General features: G+C 34.3%; 1 protein-coding gene across 3 annotated transcripts in view; it reads left to right on the top strand.

The window, feature by feature from the left end:
• The window catches only part of LOC137395071 (solute carrier family 23 member 2-like), a 34381-nt gene that overhangs the window by 7348 nt on the left and 8305 nt on the right, over positions 1-18728 (top strand). For all 3 annotated transcript variants that reach the window (XM_068081853.1, XM_068081855.1, XM_068081854.1), the window contains exons 2-10: positions 1103-1205; positions 4015-4184; positions 8629-8723; positions 9612-9718; positions 10045-10226; positions 12294-12414; positions 13244-13400; positions 15331-15436; positions 17799-17946. In XM_068081853.1, coding sequence (XP_067937954.1) covers positions 1116-1205; positions 4015-4184; positions 8629-8723; positions 9612-9718; positions 10045-10226; positions 12294-12414; positions 13244-13400; positions 15331-15436; positions 17799-17946 — 1176 coding nt within the window. In that variant the 5' untranslated portion in view covers positions 1103-1115. The remainder of the gene's footprint in view (positions 1-1102; positions 1206-4014; positions 4185-8628; positions 8724-9611; positions 9719-10044; positions 10227-12293; positions 12415-13243; positions 13401-15330; positions 15437-17798; positions 17947-18728) is intronic.

Genomic DNA, 18728 nt, shown 5'->3' with positions numbered 1-18728 from the left:
AGTTGCTTTGAAAGTGGTATCTTATCTCCTCAGTATATATCTGTAAGAGACCATGTAAAGAGTTTAATAAATATTTAATACCAAGATTCACTGAAGATAAACGCCCTTAGAAATAATATATCCAGGCTATAAAATTTGTTACAAATTTGTACATCAATTTTAAATTTGAAAAAACCAGTGAAGCGCTAACAAAGGTCGTTATATAGAACTCTAAGTTGTGTTAATAAGATCACCTGCCTTGTGTACTCCCCTCAATAGTCATTGTTCCATAATTAATTGCAGCATGTGAAATTATGGAAAGTTCATATTCTTTATTTGCAGTGGATGCTCTTTTTGGAATCCTCACTAGAAAATAGGTATATTATAAGGTTCAATTTTGTTTTTGCAAAGTTTCTTTTTCCTATTAAAGAAGACATAATTCGTTAAAATAAATATTTTACTGTATTATTATTCTAAATTCAGCGTGATATATGCATGTATATACATATATACATGTATGTATATATGTAGCCTATATACACGCATGTATACACATATATACATGCATATACATGTATATACAAATCTAAGTGTTTGTTGATTTGTCATATGTCCAGTTATAGCGATTAAATTTTAGGAACAAAAAACTGCATTATACTGGCATTGAACTCGGAAACAAAAGCTCCGCAGACTTTATATTTCTAACATTGGTTGATCAATATATGCAATGCTATATACACATGTGTATATGAAAACTAATAATAGCCTGTTGTTTCTGTTGCCTGTTGTAGCATCTGGCTGTTTATTTACTTTTTCATATCTCTGTAGGTGCTCAAAAGTTCAAAAAATTAAATATTTATTTTGCAGTTAACTATTTTTGAACTCGAGAGTTCAAAAAATTAAATATTTATTTTGCAATTAACTATTTTAGATAAGCCTGTTAGTTAGCGAAAAATTGTGCATAGTCTGCAGTATTTATAGCATCTGTTTTCACAGTTTTACAATCTTTCTATATTTTATGACCAAATATAGAGATGAACAAAAAAACACACACAGAAGTTTATCAAAGTTGAAGTATAGTAAAAGCGATCAACAGTTTATTACATGATATTAATTTATATAGGCATAAGATCAACATGGAAAACAAAAAGGAAGATTTGCCAACCCTGCAATATGCAATTGAAGATGTGCCTCCGTGGTATCTCTGGATTCTTTTAGGCTTCCAGGTGAGCAGCTCATCAAATTCAAGTATTATTTTTCATGAGTTGAATATCACTCACTTTGTATAGGTATAAGCAGTCCTGTATCTTAGTTGAATATCACTCACTTTGTATAGGTATAAGCAGTCCTGTATCAGAGTTGAATATCACTCACTTTGTATAGGTATAAGCAGTCCTGTATCTGAATTGAATATCACTCACTTTGTATAGATATAACCAGTCATATATCTGAGTTGAATATCACTCACTTTGTATAGGTATAAGCAGTCCTGTATCTGAGTTGAATATCACTCACTTTGTATAGGTATAAGCAGTCATATATCTGAGTTGAATATCACTCACTTTGTACAGGTATAAGCCATAGATATATAAACCTATACATCTATATATATTATATAGTTTATATAACTATGGTATAAGCAGTCCTAACGCAAGGTAAAAATGTTTTATTGGACTCGTCGACACAGTCAATAACAGTATCCAGTCAATCACAAATCTCTAAACGCAGCATGAGCAGGATGACTCCAAGCTTACGACTACACACAGGCCTATAGGAATGTCTGTGGCATACCTCATTCCATTTTAGGTCCATCTTTTCTTGGCAGTTAATGTGGTGGGTTTTTAGATTATGCATAGATAATTCATGATGTCATGAAGCTGATGTGTGTCAAGAACGCAAATGAGCAATATTCTGAGAAATATAGAGAGATTTTGCGGTACGACTCAAGTGATTCAGCAGATTTTTATGAAGATAAACTTCACCATGGCAACTTTTTCATTTTGTCTGAACTCAAATCTAGTTCACTGTATTCTTCAATTCTATACAGTATATGACTTCTCATTGTCATTGCGCAGGGAAGAGATATGACAATATGGATTGCAGCTGAGTGATTCTACTGCAGTCAAAGCCATAAAGTTAACAATCTCTGCAATGTATAGATATAAAGCCATAGACTTAATAATCCATGCAATGCATAGATGTAAATCCATAGACTTAATGATCTCTGCGATGCATAGATGTAAAGCCATAACGTTAATAATCTCTGCAAGGCATAGATCTTAAACCATAGAGTTAATAATCTCTGCAAGGCATAGATATTAAACCATAGAGCTAATAATTTCTGCAATGCATAGATATAAGCTATTGAGTTAATCATCTCTACAATGCATAGGTGTAAAGCCAGGCACAGGTTGAATATTAGAAGCTAGTTGGTCAGCAATGGAATAAACATAACAAACTAGTCTATGAAGGTGCAAACACACTAGGCAATTTTATTGCGTGCGTTATGAGGGCGGAGATATCACTGGCGAATGCCTAAACACTCTTGAGCACTTCACTAGCAAACGATGACGCTGACAAGCTCACAAACTGCCAAAAAAATTCTGTATCATTAGTCTCTTCGGAGTTGTTAATAAATTTAAGGCAATATGGCGCCTTCTAGGCAACCATCTTCTGCTTTTGTTATAAGGTCTATCTCACTTTCACGGATTGTACACTACAAAAAGAAATAAGAAAAACCGATTTTTGTATTTTTAACAGTAATATTTTACAATTTTTAGATATAGTTTACTTTATAGTAGTTTTGATTTTTAATGTAATAAATATTTATCATTCTCAAGATGGTCAACTTGCGCATTGATTGACTCTCAAATGTCGTTTAGTCACTAAATATCGCCCAGTGTGATTTCACACTCAATGTTCATCAATAGCCTTTGTTAATCTTAGAGCAGACTGAAAGCAAAATGAGGACCGCCTTACTAAACATAATGAAGCCTTATTTAAATGCAAGCCTCTAACTTTTTGACCTTCAATTCTTCGATATTTTCATTCCCAATTGAAAGCTTGCGATAAAATCAAAACACGTTTTGTAACTTGTGCTCATGGAGATAGCTTTAAATTAAATGACCTCATCTTTTCTATGGTGACTTTGTATTATTTCATGAGCCAATCACGGCAAAGAAATTTGTATCAAATATGGCTGATGTGTGCAAGTTCACTTATAAATTCATGCAATAGTTCTTCAGTTTTTTTAGTATGAGTAACAAATAGTGACACTTCTGCTGTATCAATAATTGTTCCAGCTGTAGATAATATACCCCTACTCAAATGAGTAGTGGTCTACCAATACCTTGGTAAGCTGTGTGTTGTTTATGCACTAAGTGTGTGTACTTCAGACTGCTGCGTTTGATGAACTGGAATATGAATTTAGTATTCAGTTCGTAAACACATTCAGTTCCAGACAGCTTTAACCAAAGTTTCACTTTGTACTTTTGACAGACCCCTATACGCATACATGTACATATAAGCATATCCAGTCATATCCAGTTGGCTGCTCACACTGTCAAACACCAAATTTTTCATTGGTATTTTAATCCTAGTCTAATAACAAGCCTTGAAAAATTTTCTTTGAATCATATACAAATGCAACAGTACTAAGTGGTAACTTTTTTTATTTTAGCTCACATGCCAAATTATCATTCATTTGACAAACATAGTTCCTTAATATTTGAGTTTCTAAAAATGATCTCCATTTAAACAGTATTTTAAGGTATGGAATAGTTGTTTTAGCATTATTTGTACTTGGCAGATGTTTATGTATGTTAGCTGGTATGTAGCTAAGCAGAAATTGTGACAGTACCAGAATGCATTGCGAAATTGATAATATTAACCACAGCTTAGAATTGTGAATATCATAAAACAACTTATACGAAAGCCTATACTAGCCAAGGAAAAGTTTTGAAGCAAAAACCTCCTTTCATAACGCTGAGCGTTGGCTGACTTCCTGCTGTTCATAAATATAGCTTTTGTCTCCAGCACTACCTGACTATGGTTGGGGCGACCATCTCCATCCCCCTCATACTCGCTCCAGACCTCTGCATACAGGTCGGACAACAGACGGACGAAGTAGCTAAGGCTGAGTTGCTAAGTACCATATTCTTTGTGTCTGGCCTCGCCACATGGCTGCAGACGACCTTTGGCTGCAGGTAAGTTTCAGCTATTTAGTGGTTATATAATTTACCATAACATCGCTGACTTTGAATATTTTCTTATAATACTTCTACGCAGCAGCGAAGCAGCCTAGCTGCCAGGCTCAAACAATAGGTGTTTGCTGTCAGTCATCAAAACTGAATAATAAAAGCTAACAGTTTGTATAACTTGGCCGCTAATTTTTTATCTTGTTTTTAACTAGCTGCAATATTATTCCTTGAATGGCGAGGGAAAACACGTTGAGTCGGGCCAGTTTTGCTGCTTACGTCAGCGGTCTGTTTTCCTAGTCAATTTAGGTTACTGGTCAAAAGGTTTTCTTGTTGATTCTAGTCCAACTTCACAAACAGACAGATTGTAATTGTCTAAAGACATCATCACTGCCCACTACTAACCCATTAACATGTTTATCAGTGGTTTTTACATTTGCCCCGTAATAATATGATTGAAGCTTCTTGTTGTTGTTGAAGCTCATGAAATTTTTGGGTGCATGCCAGGCCAGAGCGTGTCGGTGCATACGTAATCATTGGCTGTTCACCTTTGGTGAGGTTAATAGACTAGGATGGGTGTGAGCTATGCGAGAAAGATAGCTATTACTGGCTTTAGATTAAAAGGTTGTTTCCTGTATGTCCAGCAGAGCATGTTATGTAAGCAACCATTTTTGAAAACATGAGTTTTTTATCATCAAAAAAGAGTGTAGAAACAATGTTCCTACTTTTTCACAGTAGAAGCCAAACTATGACTCGCAAAGCTCCACTTTCACAGTGGTAGTAGCTTTATGTCATTTACATTCAGAGTAGCTTTATGTCACTTACAGTGATGGTAGCTCTATGTCTTTTTACAGTAAGAGTAGTACTATGTCTTAAACGGTGTAAGTAACTCTATGTCATTCTGTCGTCATTAAAAATCTAGTTAGCTGTGCTTATATGTGCACAAAGTGAATGATTTTCAATTCAGATAAAGTACTGCTCAAAACATGTAAGGTTTTTACAGTTCTCTGTTCAAGGAGACACCTGCATGTCGGCTTGCACTTTTTGTAGTACTCTATGTATCACTCTATGTAGCATTTTATGTAGCACTCTATGTATCATTGGCAACCTTATTTTGAAAAGTAGTTAGATATTTTGTGCTCTGCTATAAAAACCAAGTACAAACAAAAAAGTTTTGAGACTCATATTTTGTGGTAGACCGCTAGAAGCTCTGGCGTGTTCATTGTGTCCTCCTACTCATTGTATCATCAGCAGCACGTTCAATGCTCTGCTACATCTATTATAACCTCTATTATAGCTACTGTCAAAATTTTATTTTTGTTTAACGAACATTCAAACTAGTTATTTTAATGACTGACAAATTAATTCAAGTGCCTAATATATAGCTTATACAGATATTACGAGTTTTTTTTAAATGCTGGTGGTGGATAAATTGAGATACTTTTTCATTTAGTGAGTGGCTACTATGCCTCGGGTTACGGGGCCGTGTTATGAGATTTTTTTCTCTTTCCTATATGAAACGCAATGTTTTTCGTCCTTGCCATATGAGTGCGAATTTTTGTCGGTTTTTTTCGGCCATATGATATCAACCAAAGTTTCTCTCAAAATTAAATTTGGCATTTGCTGTACAAAAATTCCTCCCAGAACGCCTGAAGGAGATATACAATGTTCGATGTCTCTGTTCAGCGTTATTCGTTGTAAAGAACTGCACAAAAAACTTTTCTCATGTTATGAAGTTTGGAAAGTTTGGAAAGTTAGAATGGTAACCGTTGTTAATATGTATGTTGAACCAAAATTAATTTTTTGCCCAAAGACTTTTTTATTTCCGGGCAGCGCCAGGCATTCACCTAGTCGTTTATAAGTATGGCAGCAGTCAGCCATAGGCTTAATTAATCAATAATCGTTATTATATATTACAAAGCATTAACTCGGAGCTTTACTTTCAATGTCTTGGCTGATTAGTCATTGATGGCCACCATATGCGATTTCTGCATAGCTATATATAGTGGCCACGTAAATCTATATGTATAGGCTCAATATATTACGATGTGAGAGATAACAAATCGTAAAGAGTCAAAGATGAGCAAATACAAATCGATGAGCAAATAAAAATCGATGAGAAAATACAAGTCCTAATACTTCACAAGATCAGTTTTGTGTCCAATCCTTGATGTCTGATTCTGTGTTTTGGTGAGAGTCAGAGTAATAACTGTTGCTGTCATGCGCATGGTAGGTCAAGGTCAGTAGCAACAGCAGATGACTCCGCCAATTATAAACTATTATGTTTATTGTTACTTTTTGGCACAAATGGGTCGATCTGTCAGGGCTGATTTTCTTTCATGGCCAATTTTTTTGACAGATTCGATCTTTCAAGCCATATCGATATTGCTGTGTCAAACTAATTTTGGAACTTTTTCATCAATTTTCTACCATATCTTCTTTTTTATCAATCAAATTTTTGTCTTAGACAGTAGCAAAATGGCCAGTTGCAGGTGACTTGTAGTGTTGTTGATTGAGCATCAACTAGTATGTTTTTCACACGTAATAGAGATGAATGATAAGGTCCTGCCTGTTGATATCTCTGATGTTGTTTGCTATTGCAGTAGTATTAACAGAACAACATTAACTGTACCTTACGTGATCAGTAATGCATTTTTTGATAGCGGTAACAAATAAAAGATAGCACACGAGTGTTGACAAAGTCTCCTTCCAACTTAAAGAGTAAACAACCATTTTTGTTTCTCAAAAAGAACAAAACACTTATGGCTGTTTGTCAATCTGGCATGTGGCAAAAGACCACCCAGGTTGTTTCAGAAATCTTTTTGCTCTCAGTGAACTAGGGCTGTGGCTAGTCGAAAGGTGGCCCCTCTTCACATTCTGTATAATGCTAGTAACAGCCAATGATGCTCGCCGTACAGTATAATTGATTTTAACAACAAAGCGGATGACCAAACCAATTGTGTGCCAAAAAATTGGTCAACTTGTAAAAGGCAAAACAATGCCTTTTTATTGCACATGTTTATTTGCAGGGAGGGTTTATTAAATCTATGTATATATATATATATATATATATATATATATATATATATATATATATATATATATATATATATATATATATATATATATATATATATATATATATATATATATATATATGTATATATATATGTAAAAACTGTAAAAATTGTAGTATAACAAATGTATAAACTCCTTAATCATAAAGAGGCAGCGCTTTGGGTTCCTATACAAACCTTTTAATAAAAGCTATTACACAGCCTTGGGATACCTGTACGTTTGTCATCTACTTTTGGAACTAGATTAGATTGTGAATATCTGTGTGGTTTGCATTGTATTATGTAATGTATTATATTACACCTCCTTTGTCACGTAACTAGAACTAATCCTTAAAGCCAGCATTGGTGAAAATACATGCATAGCGCCAGTGTGGAAACTTATGATTGCTCTAATAACCACAATCCGCACTGGTCAATGTCCTGCAAAACCACTGATCATGACCCAAAAAAGCAAAAAAATGAAAACAACTAGTCGGCAATGTGTTCTGATTGTCTACCTTGTTAGAGTGAGCCTTTCTAGCTATTTGAGCGATGAATAGTTTGGTCTTCCCCACAGAATCAATAATTAAATTTTCATGAGAGCCACTTCTGCAACAGCCACTAGTAGTACCTTTGTTACACGCGATGTTCTTCCTCCCGCCACTTTAGTGCGCGCCCCTGAAGGTGCTGTGTGAGAAAAAAAAGGTGCTAGAATGCTCTGTATGTGAGTCTGCCGTTTCAGGATATGCATTGGGTAAACTACGATCGATCCACCCTGGGAGAAATATTGTGGCTGCTTTCCAAGTTATGAAACAAATGTGTAAATGTATTTTGATGGTAACAGATGAGAGCATGAGAACTCTCAGGTATTTAGACTCTACAGAGATTCAAAGATGACTGGAATGTTTCTGAAATTTTATAATTTATACTGAAGAATCTTTCCAGCATTTTAAAAGCTGGAATTTCTTTACAAAACACCAAAAGTTGTAGTAATGTGAAGTCTATCAGTCGCAATTTCATCACTTCTGGCAAAATTTTATAAAATAATATACATGTATAAAACATTTTTTTTGTACTCCCATTTCATGGCGGTCCCTGTTTTAATACTTGGAAACAATTGAAATTATTGCATTAATTCAATGAAAGGATTTTGATGTGCGTGAGTTTCCTTGTTGCATTCCACGAATTACTTAATCAGGTGATGTATATATGAAAATGAGAATTCATCATAGTATGCATGTATATCAGAGAATTTACAACTAAATGATTGCTGTATTATCAGTCTGAAGAACTGAGGACTGTTACAGTAGCTGTACTTGTTTTCTATGTTCCTCCACAGTCTAATCATGTTCATCACATGGTCTTACTGACATATCTTTTTTGATGTCTCCTGACAGGTTGCCTATCGTTCAAGGAGGAACTTTCTCATTTCTTCCCCCAACCTTTGCGATTCTGGGGTCGTTTGGAAGCTGTCCAGTAGTGCTGGCACCAGGTAAACTATTTATAGCTATTATTTGTTTATGGGTACAAAGTTTCAGCCACTGAGATCATATAAAGTAAAACAATATCTACCACTTAAAATTTATCTGCTGTTGTTAAAGTTTTTAGCGACCATTTTGTGGGAACATAGTTGGACAATTGGGTGAACAACAAGATTGTTGGAAAAGCTATACGGTAAAGTGTCTGGTATGATTGCCTTAATAGACAAATCTTCAAACATGCAACTTCTACCTAGTCTAAGTCAAGTTCTACCTAGTCTAAGTCAAGTTCTACCTAATCTAAGTCAAGTTCTACCTAGTCTAAGTCAAGTTCTACCTAGTCTAAGTCAAGTTCTACCTAGTCTAAGTCAAGTTCTACCTAGTCTAAGTCAAGCTCTACCTAGTCTAAGTCAAGCTCTACCTAGTCTAAGTCAAGTTCTACCTAGTCTAAGTCAAGTTCTACCTAGTCTAAGTCAAGTTCTACCTAGTCTAAGTTAAGCTGAAGTTTAAGTAGAATACTCCGCATGTCTCTATTATTACCTTGACCTACAAACCTATACACTGCCTAGTCTATATTCTGGTTCAGGTGGTTCTATGGCAACAATGATTTCTTTTTGTTATGACTTACTTTTTGTTTCACATTTTAGTTTTTCCCTTTTTGCTTTTAGTTAATTTTAATGAATTCGTTTGAATGTTGTGTGTAACTAACTTTCTGCATTATCTGTTAAGGGGTTGTAATAGGCTTAATGAACTATGGGGCGAATTAAATAAAATTACAAATATTTACATAGTAACTTTTGCTCCGACATACAACGCCTTGTATGGAGATGTAAATATCATAAATTTTGATGAACATGAAAAAACATGAACATAAATAATAAGAATGTTGTGCTCTGACACAGGTTCAAATATATCAGAGTATAGATTGAACAACCCCAACAGTACCGACCTGGTGGTTATAAATGGCTCAGAAGAACACGGAGAGGTCTGGAGGGTTCGAATGAGGGCAGTGAGTGAATTATTTCACTACAACACATTGGATGATAGCTTATGATTTTAAACAAGTATTCAGGCGGGGGGGGGGGGGGGGGCAGGCGGTTGAGTATAGTATGTATTCACTGAGTTTGCCTTACTGCTGCTGTTAAATGTTATGGTTTTTGGGGTATTTATGAAGGTCTTTATATTGATAATAATTATGAAATTATACACAACTAACCTTTGAGTAAATGCTTTACAAATAGATTAATTTTTTGTACATTTGAATTGTTTTGGTTATTCAATTTCAAGTAAGTCACTTTTTATAAACAGGCAATAAAAATCTTTACTCGTGTTTAGTTGCAGGGAGCAATCATGGCCTCTGCGGTATTCCAAGTTGTCATCGGTTTCTCAGGGATTATTGGACTTCTTCTCAAGTTTATTGGTCCCCTCGTCATCACGCCTACAATAGCCTTAGTTGGCCTTTCTCTTTTTGTTCCAGCTGCCAACTATGCCTCTAGTCAATGGGGCATTGCATTGCTGTAAGTACTGCACTTTATATATCTATCTAGTATGACTTCTTGTTTTAATTTGATAGTACCGCACTTTAGTAACCATAGTAATATTTATTCAGTAATAGGCTATGCCCATAATATAAAAAGGTAGCGCTGCCAGTCTGTTGTTCTCTGTAAGATATGTCAAAAACTTTTGCCGTGTGTGTTCAATGAGCTCATGTCAAAGCTCTCCAGTTCTCATTTCTTAGGCATTCCGAATGTTGTTTCTCTTCTACAGCTCAACAGAGAAGGAAGCAGGCAATGTCTCAGTGATATAATCTAATTTTAAATGAGATATCTTTCTTTCTATGCTCAAACATGTTTATTGCTTAGCACATTATGCAACATTATTTTATAAATAGCGAACCAAAATTAAAAGAAAATAAATTGAAAGAAAGATATTTAGTTATTAGCTGATATCACACCCTGTCAGTGGTTCACTGAAATAAGTGCTGCAACAGATCATTAAAAAGCAACCTTAGTTGTTGGGAGCAAATATCAAATGTTCTAAATTCTATGTGTGCTCATTTTTATGCATTTGCTGTGGTCTTGTTTTTCTCAGATTTTTAGAAATCAGCCGTTAAAACAGATTTTTACCTTTAAATATGATTTCATAAAACATAAAATAATTAAAATTTGTTTAATCTGTTATTTCTTCATTATATTTTGTAATGTCCTGAAAACATTGAGGCCAGTTGTTATTGTCTATAGTGACTCTACCTGTAAGTAGCAAAGGAGAAACTTTTCTAGTCGGAGGTTTGTTATCATAATACAGTCGTCCCTCGTATGGCAACAAAGGTTAGACAATTCTTGTAATGGCAAATTATTTGCAGAAATTTCTGTTACCACAAGGTATTAAAACTGCTTTGTTTACTAAATATTAAGCAAGTTACTTTTTTGAAATTTATTTTGTGGTTTTTTAACATGCTCATAAATCTTATAAAACAATGTTTTACCATCATAAAAGCCGAATAGCACACAAAAGATGTGATTGAAAAACATATTTCACTTTTGTGAGTGATTTATATAAAAGGCTCCAACTAACAAGTGTTGTTTTCATTTAATAAATTGTTTATTTTCCACTAAAAACTATTGGATACCAATTGTTACTTGTTTGAATGTAATTTCACTTTAATTGCAACCGCTATGCAACAAGTTTGTTTGTTTTATCCAATATGCGGATTCCGGGATCCATTTTAACAAATGTTGACTGTAATGGGAGCAGCTACTGTAGTAACCATAGTAATATTTATTCAGTAAATTGATATGCTTGTAATTTGAAAACTTACTGCAGTTTTAACTCTGATTTACGCTGGAATCTTTTTAAACTTTTCTAAACTGTGTGGCTTTGTAGAAGTTATGTTCACATAATTAAGTACAGGATTTTCATTCAACTGTCTAGTTTAAACACTGTTTAGGCTTCGCCTATAGCAACAGGTTTATCACAACATTTAAGTAGGTGAAGGTCATCATTGGTTTGTGAATGAATTAGTAATTTTTGTTCGCGACCAGAACTTACAAACGCATTAGACGGATGGTAGGTGTGGATTTGCTGATGAAAGCACAAAGAGTCTCATTAATTATGTATAGTTTAGACACATCAAATAGACATACTTGTGACTTCTGCTTTGGCTTGACAGCTGCCCTTTAGCACAAGTAAAGCCTCTGTACTTTATGAGTAACCAGTTGCGCTCTGATAGACAAGGGTTTATGAGATCAGTAACTTTTTAGAAACATATTTTAGAACACTTGGATTGCTTAACAATCATTTTTTTTGTAAATTTTGTGCAAGTCTGTTCACAGATACTCGATTTGACAATATTACAGTTCATATATGTCACTCATGGCAGAAATTTTTGGCCAAGCCAAACATTCCCATTTGCATCAACCGACAGGCATGTCCTTTATGCCAATGCTTAGTTGCAATTGGCTACTGAGAGTTGTTTTATCTTGCTGCAATTGGCTACTGAGAGTTGTTATATCTTACTGCAATTGGCTACTGACAGTCGTTCTATCATGATGTAATTGGCTACTGGGAGTTGTTCTATCTTGCAGAACTGTGGCTTTGATGACCATATTCTCCCAATACCTCGTCAACACTAAGATTCCAACCTACTCAAAAAGGCTGAGAAGCTGCTCAATTGAAAAAGGCTACCCTCTTTTTAGACTATTTCCTGTGAGTCCTTTAATGCTTGAGTTTTGGAATGCATGGATTGATATTACAATAGTAGGAAGCATTTGAGTCATTAGCATTTGCTCATGTTTTGTGCGCCAGTTAAATATGAAGTCCTCATTTGTGCTCTCCTAACTACAAACAGCGCAACGGCTTAGCAACTGACCAGTGTATTTATCGGCACCAGTTGTGTACTCACAGCATCACATGACATAGCTGTAGTCAATCATCGGTGACTATAGAATACTAGGTGAATGCCCAGTGTTGTCTGGGTAATAAAAAAGTCTTTGTAAAGAAAATGTATTTTTATTTAACATATAACGACAATTACCATTCTTACTTTCAAACTTCATACCATGAGAAAAGTGTTTTGGGCAGTTCAAATAAATAAAGAAAAAAATAAAACAACTGTAAAGTTTTTCAAACTTTTTCAAACAACTGTAACTTTTAAATTTTATATCATGAAAAAAGTGTTTTGTTGAAATAAATTAAGACAAAAAATAAAACAATTGCAAAGGTGTTTAAATGTATGTGTGAAATGACTAGCAAATAATGGCTAAATAAAGTTTGCTCTGCTATGAATTCAAAGAAAAATTATTTAGCATACACTTATACGGTGTTATTTGTTTTATTGATGTAGTAGAAATATCATATTATATAGAGTGGTATAGAAACTCGTAGTAACATTTCACAGTGTCCATTCCCCTTTGTTGCAAATCTGTTTCATTGTACAGATCTGAGCAGAAACTTATAATCCTTAATGGATGTTTAACTACGTGTGCTAATCATGTTGGGACCACTTACATTCCTCACTTACATCTCTCACTTACAGGTCATCCTCGCCATCACTGTCTCTTATATTGTCAGTATTATTCTCACCTACACAAATGTCTTTTCTAATGACCCGAGACTTCCTGGATACAATGCTAGAACTGACTCAAGGATATCAGTGCTCACCAATGCTCAATGGTTCCGCTTTCCGTATCCAGGTAAATAAGTCATTCACTCTCAGAGCAGTTGTGATTAGAGTAACTTATTCTTTGATAATCAGGTATTTGAGAAATATGTGTAACGATTCAGAGCTTGCCCTTTATTGCTGTCATCAATGTTATGGCCTATGCACCTATTGCAAGTGATTCACAACGAAGTGCTGCTGTCAAACCTTATAGCACCTATATTGAATCATGAATCAACCTTGATTTTTATGTTGATTGAGAAAATCCTGATTTTTTAATAACATCTGCTCAAATTAATAATAGGCCAATCATTTTGCATAGCTAAGGTTACTTTTTATATTCATCATTTTAAAACAGATGTGTGTTCCATGCACCAGAATAACTCAATAAATTGCTGAAAACACAGAAGCCTTGGAAACAAATACTATCATGTTAAATGTAATGCTAATGGCATTTCAGACCCCCATTAATCATTTATCATGGTATGAATGAGTGATCAACTGAGCAAAAGGTATCAGACATGAAACTGGCAAAAAGCTGTTTTTACTAACTATTTGTGTTTATCTTTAATTCTTGTTATTCTTTCTGTTTTTGCTGCTCATGGTTTACATATCCCACGGTTCGTCAACGAGGAAATGAGACGTTTGTGGTAGTCAACTACTCAGCCAGCTTAGATTTATATTTGTAAAGTTTAAATACAAGATTTTAGATGTAGTCATAACTTCACATTATCAAGTTTGAGAATTACTTTCTATACATCCATCACTTGCCATTTTGGTAACTTTTTAGAAATCTTATGCTTTCTTCTCATTTTTAGGCTTGTGAGTTAATTTAATCAAATAAAATTATGTTAGTGCAAAGATATTTTCGCATACGATTCTCAACTTTTGAACAGCAATGTGCTAAATACCAAAATTTGACAATGCATTTTAGAAAAGAGCAGACAACTTCACAATTTGATTCCATCCAAACCAACATTTAACATGTAACTATAAATGTAACTATAATGTAAACTATACATTAGTTTATTTTATCGTTTAGTTTTATGTTATCATTTCTTTGATTGCATTCATTTCTTTCCTAGTTTTTACGTTTCATCTAAAATAGTTTATATATGCAGGACAATAAACAGGCTCTCTGCGAGTGACAGATAATCTTGACTTTCCCAAAATAGACACATGGTCGGAGTAAACTGTGGGCAAAGCATGAGGCATTGCAAAATATTAAAACTTTACTCTGCATGCAACAACAACAAAAACTCTCTCAATTGCACCAAAAGTAGAAAACAAAAGGGACAATAGGTTGTACCTATTGTTATACACTTTAATGTTTTTGTAAAACATTTAATGAAAAAATTCATATAGATTTTATCATTATATTTGGTTTTTCGAGCAGCTTCACTTTGAACTACTTAATATTATTATAGTTACTCAGTTTACATCTTAAAACAAAATACACTTTATTTTGGTGACATTTTCAGCTTTGATTTTAAAAACAAACTTGGTGCAAATTAACTTGTCTATCATGAAAAAGAAAAAAGGTAAATATAAAGCTAAATACAATTTATCTACGAATTTTTTATCATTCTTTGCTGCATCAGCAGCTATGTCCATGCCCTAAAGTTTACCAGTAACGCTACGCAATAGTTTTTCCTACTGACTTGTGTGTAACAGAGATCTAGCTTAACCCTCTATTTGAGGCAGGGAACAAAGCGATAGATCTAAAATCCCCAATTGGTTTAGAGTAAAGATATGATAACAGAATGACCATGAATATGAACTCTTTGGTTGCATAGTTCAAGCTCCAAATGTGGGCTGCGGTCCCACTCAACCTAAAGTTATGGCCTCAAACTAAATAATAACATATGGATACAGCTTGTTATTGTGATGCAGTATGGAACAGTAAAAACTCGCTTTGTTTTTCATTCCATCAAAGTCTGATGTGGTTTTACGTAACTTAATAGGACAATGGGGCAGGCCTACAGTGACCGTCGCTGGAGTATTTGGAATGCTGGCTGGGGTTTTGGCATCTATGATTGAGTCTATAGGAGATTATTATGCGGCTGCGAGGTATGTTAATTGCTCTTTATTGTTTCTAGGAGTGCTTTGATATCCCAGACTGTGGTTTCATTAGCATAGCTTACAGCTGAGTGCAAATCAACAACTTACTTGATTGTTGACTTCCATTCAGTAAAAGTTGCAGTGTTTCCAAGCAGTGAAAGTTACAGCAGTAAAGCTGTGGCAGCTTTTATTGCAACAGATATCAATTATTTTAAATTGAAACAAAATTACGGAATTTGTTACAAAAACCCAGACAACTTTTCTAAACAGAATTATATGATCAAATCTGTAGCGGCAACATTTCGTAAGACCTCCGGTTGTATTACACAGGTTATGAAAGACAATGCCTTGAGCGTTAGATATTTACCTAGAATCCTCTCTGCGTAGAATTCTGCCAGCAAAATAACACCTACTAAAGGCCTGATTACACACCAATAATAATAATAATAATATGCATACAGACACTTACAATGCTAAAAGATGTGTCACATTGACAAATAGATTGCTGAATAAGTTGTAGCCTTAGCCAAGTAAAGACAATAACATCCTCTTTGTAGAAAATCTATTCAAAAAACTATTCTATATTTTTAAAAAACTATTCAATATCAAACAACCTTTTATTGGAATAACCTGACAAATTGAAGAAAATTGTAAACAAATTTGACTTTAAAAAACAAGTAAAATGCTATCTCCTGTCTCTCTGACTGGGGTGGGCTGAGGCCTGCCTTTGTTCTGCTGCTGTTGGCTGTTTTGGGGCTTGCGCGACATTAGCTGGGCTACAGTGCACCTATGGCTCCATGATCATTATCGCGTGCTCAGGTTGAGTGAATTTTGCTATAGTTTTTCATTTTCTCACCAACTTGTATTTAACCTGATATATTTACTAATATGCAGTTTATTTTTCTGTATTGTTTCTGTTAATGAAAATAAACACACACACGCACGCGTGCACACGTATATTGAAGTATCGTCAAAATATTAATTATCTAATATGGATTATTAACAATTTGTACAGTTATTTGCATTAGTATATTTTTGAGAGTGTTACAAGTTATCAGTAAAAACAGAAAATTACAAAAATACTTGGGGTTCATAACAGGAATCAAACTATAGAAACAAACAGAGTTTGAACAGGTTTAATTACAGTTCATGAAACCTTTTTAGATAATTTGCTAAGATAATTGCTGATAATTTAAAAAGATATGATTAGATTGATATGTTTGCTACAGTTTGCAGTCAAACTGGTTTTCATGTGCAATAGAAGGAGAGTTATGAGCGTCGATCTATCGTAAGCTTTGTATAACCGCAATGATGCTATCAAATAATAGGCTATCAATCTGCAATTTTTTAAGGTGTATAGGAATAATCTATCAAATGTTCCAAATATATGTTCAAAAACAAGTGATATAAGCAAACCATATTTATAATACACGCATAAACCAGAATTAATATTTTTGAAACAAAAATATTTGCATCATTTGCTCGTTGGTTGCATTCTGATTGTTGCTTTCATTTGGACCCATTTCGATTTCCAGCTGTTTAATACCTTCCAAAGTATCTTCTGACCTCAACTCTTTTTGCACCTATGAACATCAATGCTAATCATTATTAGCATCTAAACAATTTTTTAATAGAGCAAAATTTGGAAGCGTTGTATTTTTTATCTATTCGATTTTTATACATTGTTTATATGTAGAACTATAATAGTATATCAGCTTTTCTCTACTTATGCAGTTACACAACACAGTACAATATACTTCTTTCTATTCGTGTATCATGATTGATAATATGGAATGTGCCTGGATAGTTTAGAGGTGTTTTGATTGCTAATATTAAAACATTTCGTAAAAATATTAAAAAAACTGTTGAACCTTTTGGCAGTCTGGACTTTCTCTGGGAGGAATGAAATATTACACTGGGAAGACTAGTATTGCAACTAAATTGTAGCTTACTATAAATGGGTGACTTTCATCATCTAAAATTTTACATACGTACAACATACACTTACACACGTACATTATACACTTATACACCGACAACATACATTTACACACATTCACAATACATCTATATACTACATAAGAAACCTCGAAACAGCTGATGAAATACTACAAAAAAAGCTATCCGTACAGATTAGATTAAAAAATTTGGTAGGACAGCAGTAATTATTCATTGTGTATTGCTTTCTATGACTTTAGCTAGTTAAAACTACTCATCTCTCAGTATCTGTCTATACATTTACTTTCTACCTGTAAAGGAACGGCATGAAGAAGCAACGATACTGATAATGAAGCCTATTTTGAAAACTACATATTCACTTGTACGTTTCAGGTTGTCAGGTGCCCCACCACCTACAACTTGTATGTTTCAGGTTGTCGGGTGCCCCACCACCTACAACTTCAGCCATCAACAGAGGAATAGGGATGGAAGGCATCGGTTGCATCCTTGCCGGAGCCTGGGGATCTGGCAATGGCACAACTTCCTACAGCGAAAATATTGGAGCTCTTGGTATTACACAGGTAGCAGTCTTAACTATATCTGTAATAATAAGTCTCAAATTATAAGTTATTTTTTTGGTTGAAGGGCAGGAGTTTCATGTCATGAAACTGCAAGATGTATGAGTTGAGCTCATAGATTAAGGCGATCACACAGTTTCAGTCTCAGTGCCGAAGCACACCAGAGATCTAGAGAATTAATTCTTCGATAATAAATTCGAGCGGTTTTTAAACTGTTTGATATTTATTAGCTTTTGATATTTGTCTTGACTGCCTCAATTATTGTCAGCGATTGGTTTAAATTTAAAGCAATTTAGGAGAAAGTAAAATAAACAGTGACTCACTGTATGGTACTATAATACAACTTGAAACAGAATTGTAAAATTACAAGTATTAAGGCTTAATTACAAACTTTTAACAAAACTCGCATGTAAAACCGTAAAGGCTAACACATCTTTAGCTGTAAGGCTGCAGATAGTTTTGGCAATTTTCAAAACTTCTTGCTTTGGCTCTAGCGTCTTTTGAGAGTTAATTTAGCCATAAACTGAATGACTAAAACATTTGCAAGCCAAACTACTTACACCTAGCATTGAAAAGAAAGCATGTCTAGAAATTGATAGCAAAATAATCAATTAAAGTGGGGTGATGGTTAAACAAAAGCTGGGAGTTTCAGTCAGTTCCAGGCAGTTTTTAAAAACTTGATTTGGTGTTTTCAGTTGGCAAATACAAGAATATCTGAGCAGAAGTGTCAGTCTGTAAACACTTTGACACAAATGTGTTTTTATTAGTTTCACTGTAGTAAGGCA

This window comes from Watersipora subatra, chromosome 4 (genome assembly GCF_963576615.1).
Source record: "Watersipora subatra chromosome 4, tzWatSuba1.1, whole genome shotgun sequence".
NCBI classification, from domain to species: domain Eukaryota; kingdom Metazoa; phylum Bryozoa; class Gymnolaemata; order Cheilostomatida; family Watersiporidae; genus Watersipora; species Watersipora subatra.
The sequence above is the reverse complement of the archived record's forward strand: the minus strand, read 5'-3'. Positions and strand labels throughout refer to the sequence as shown.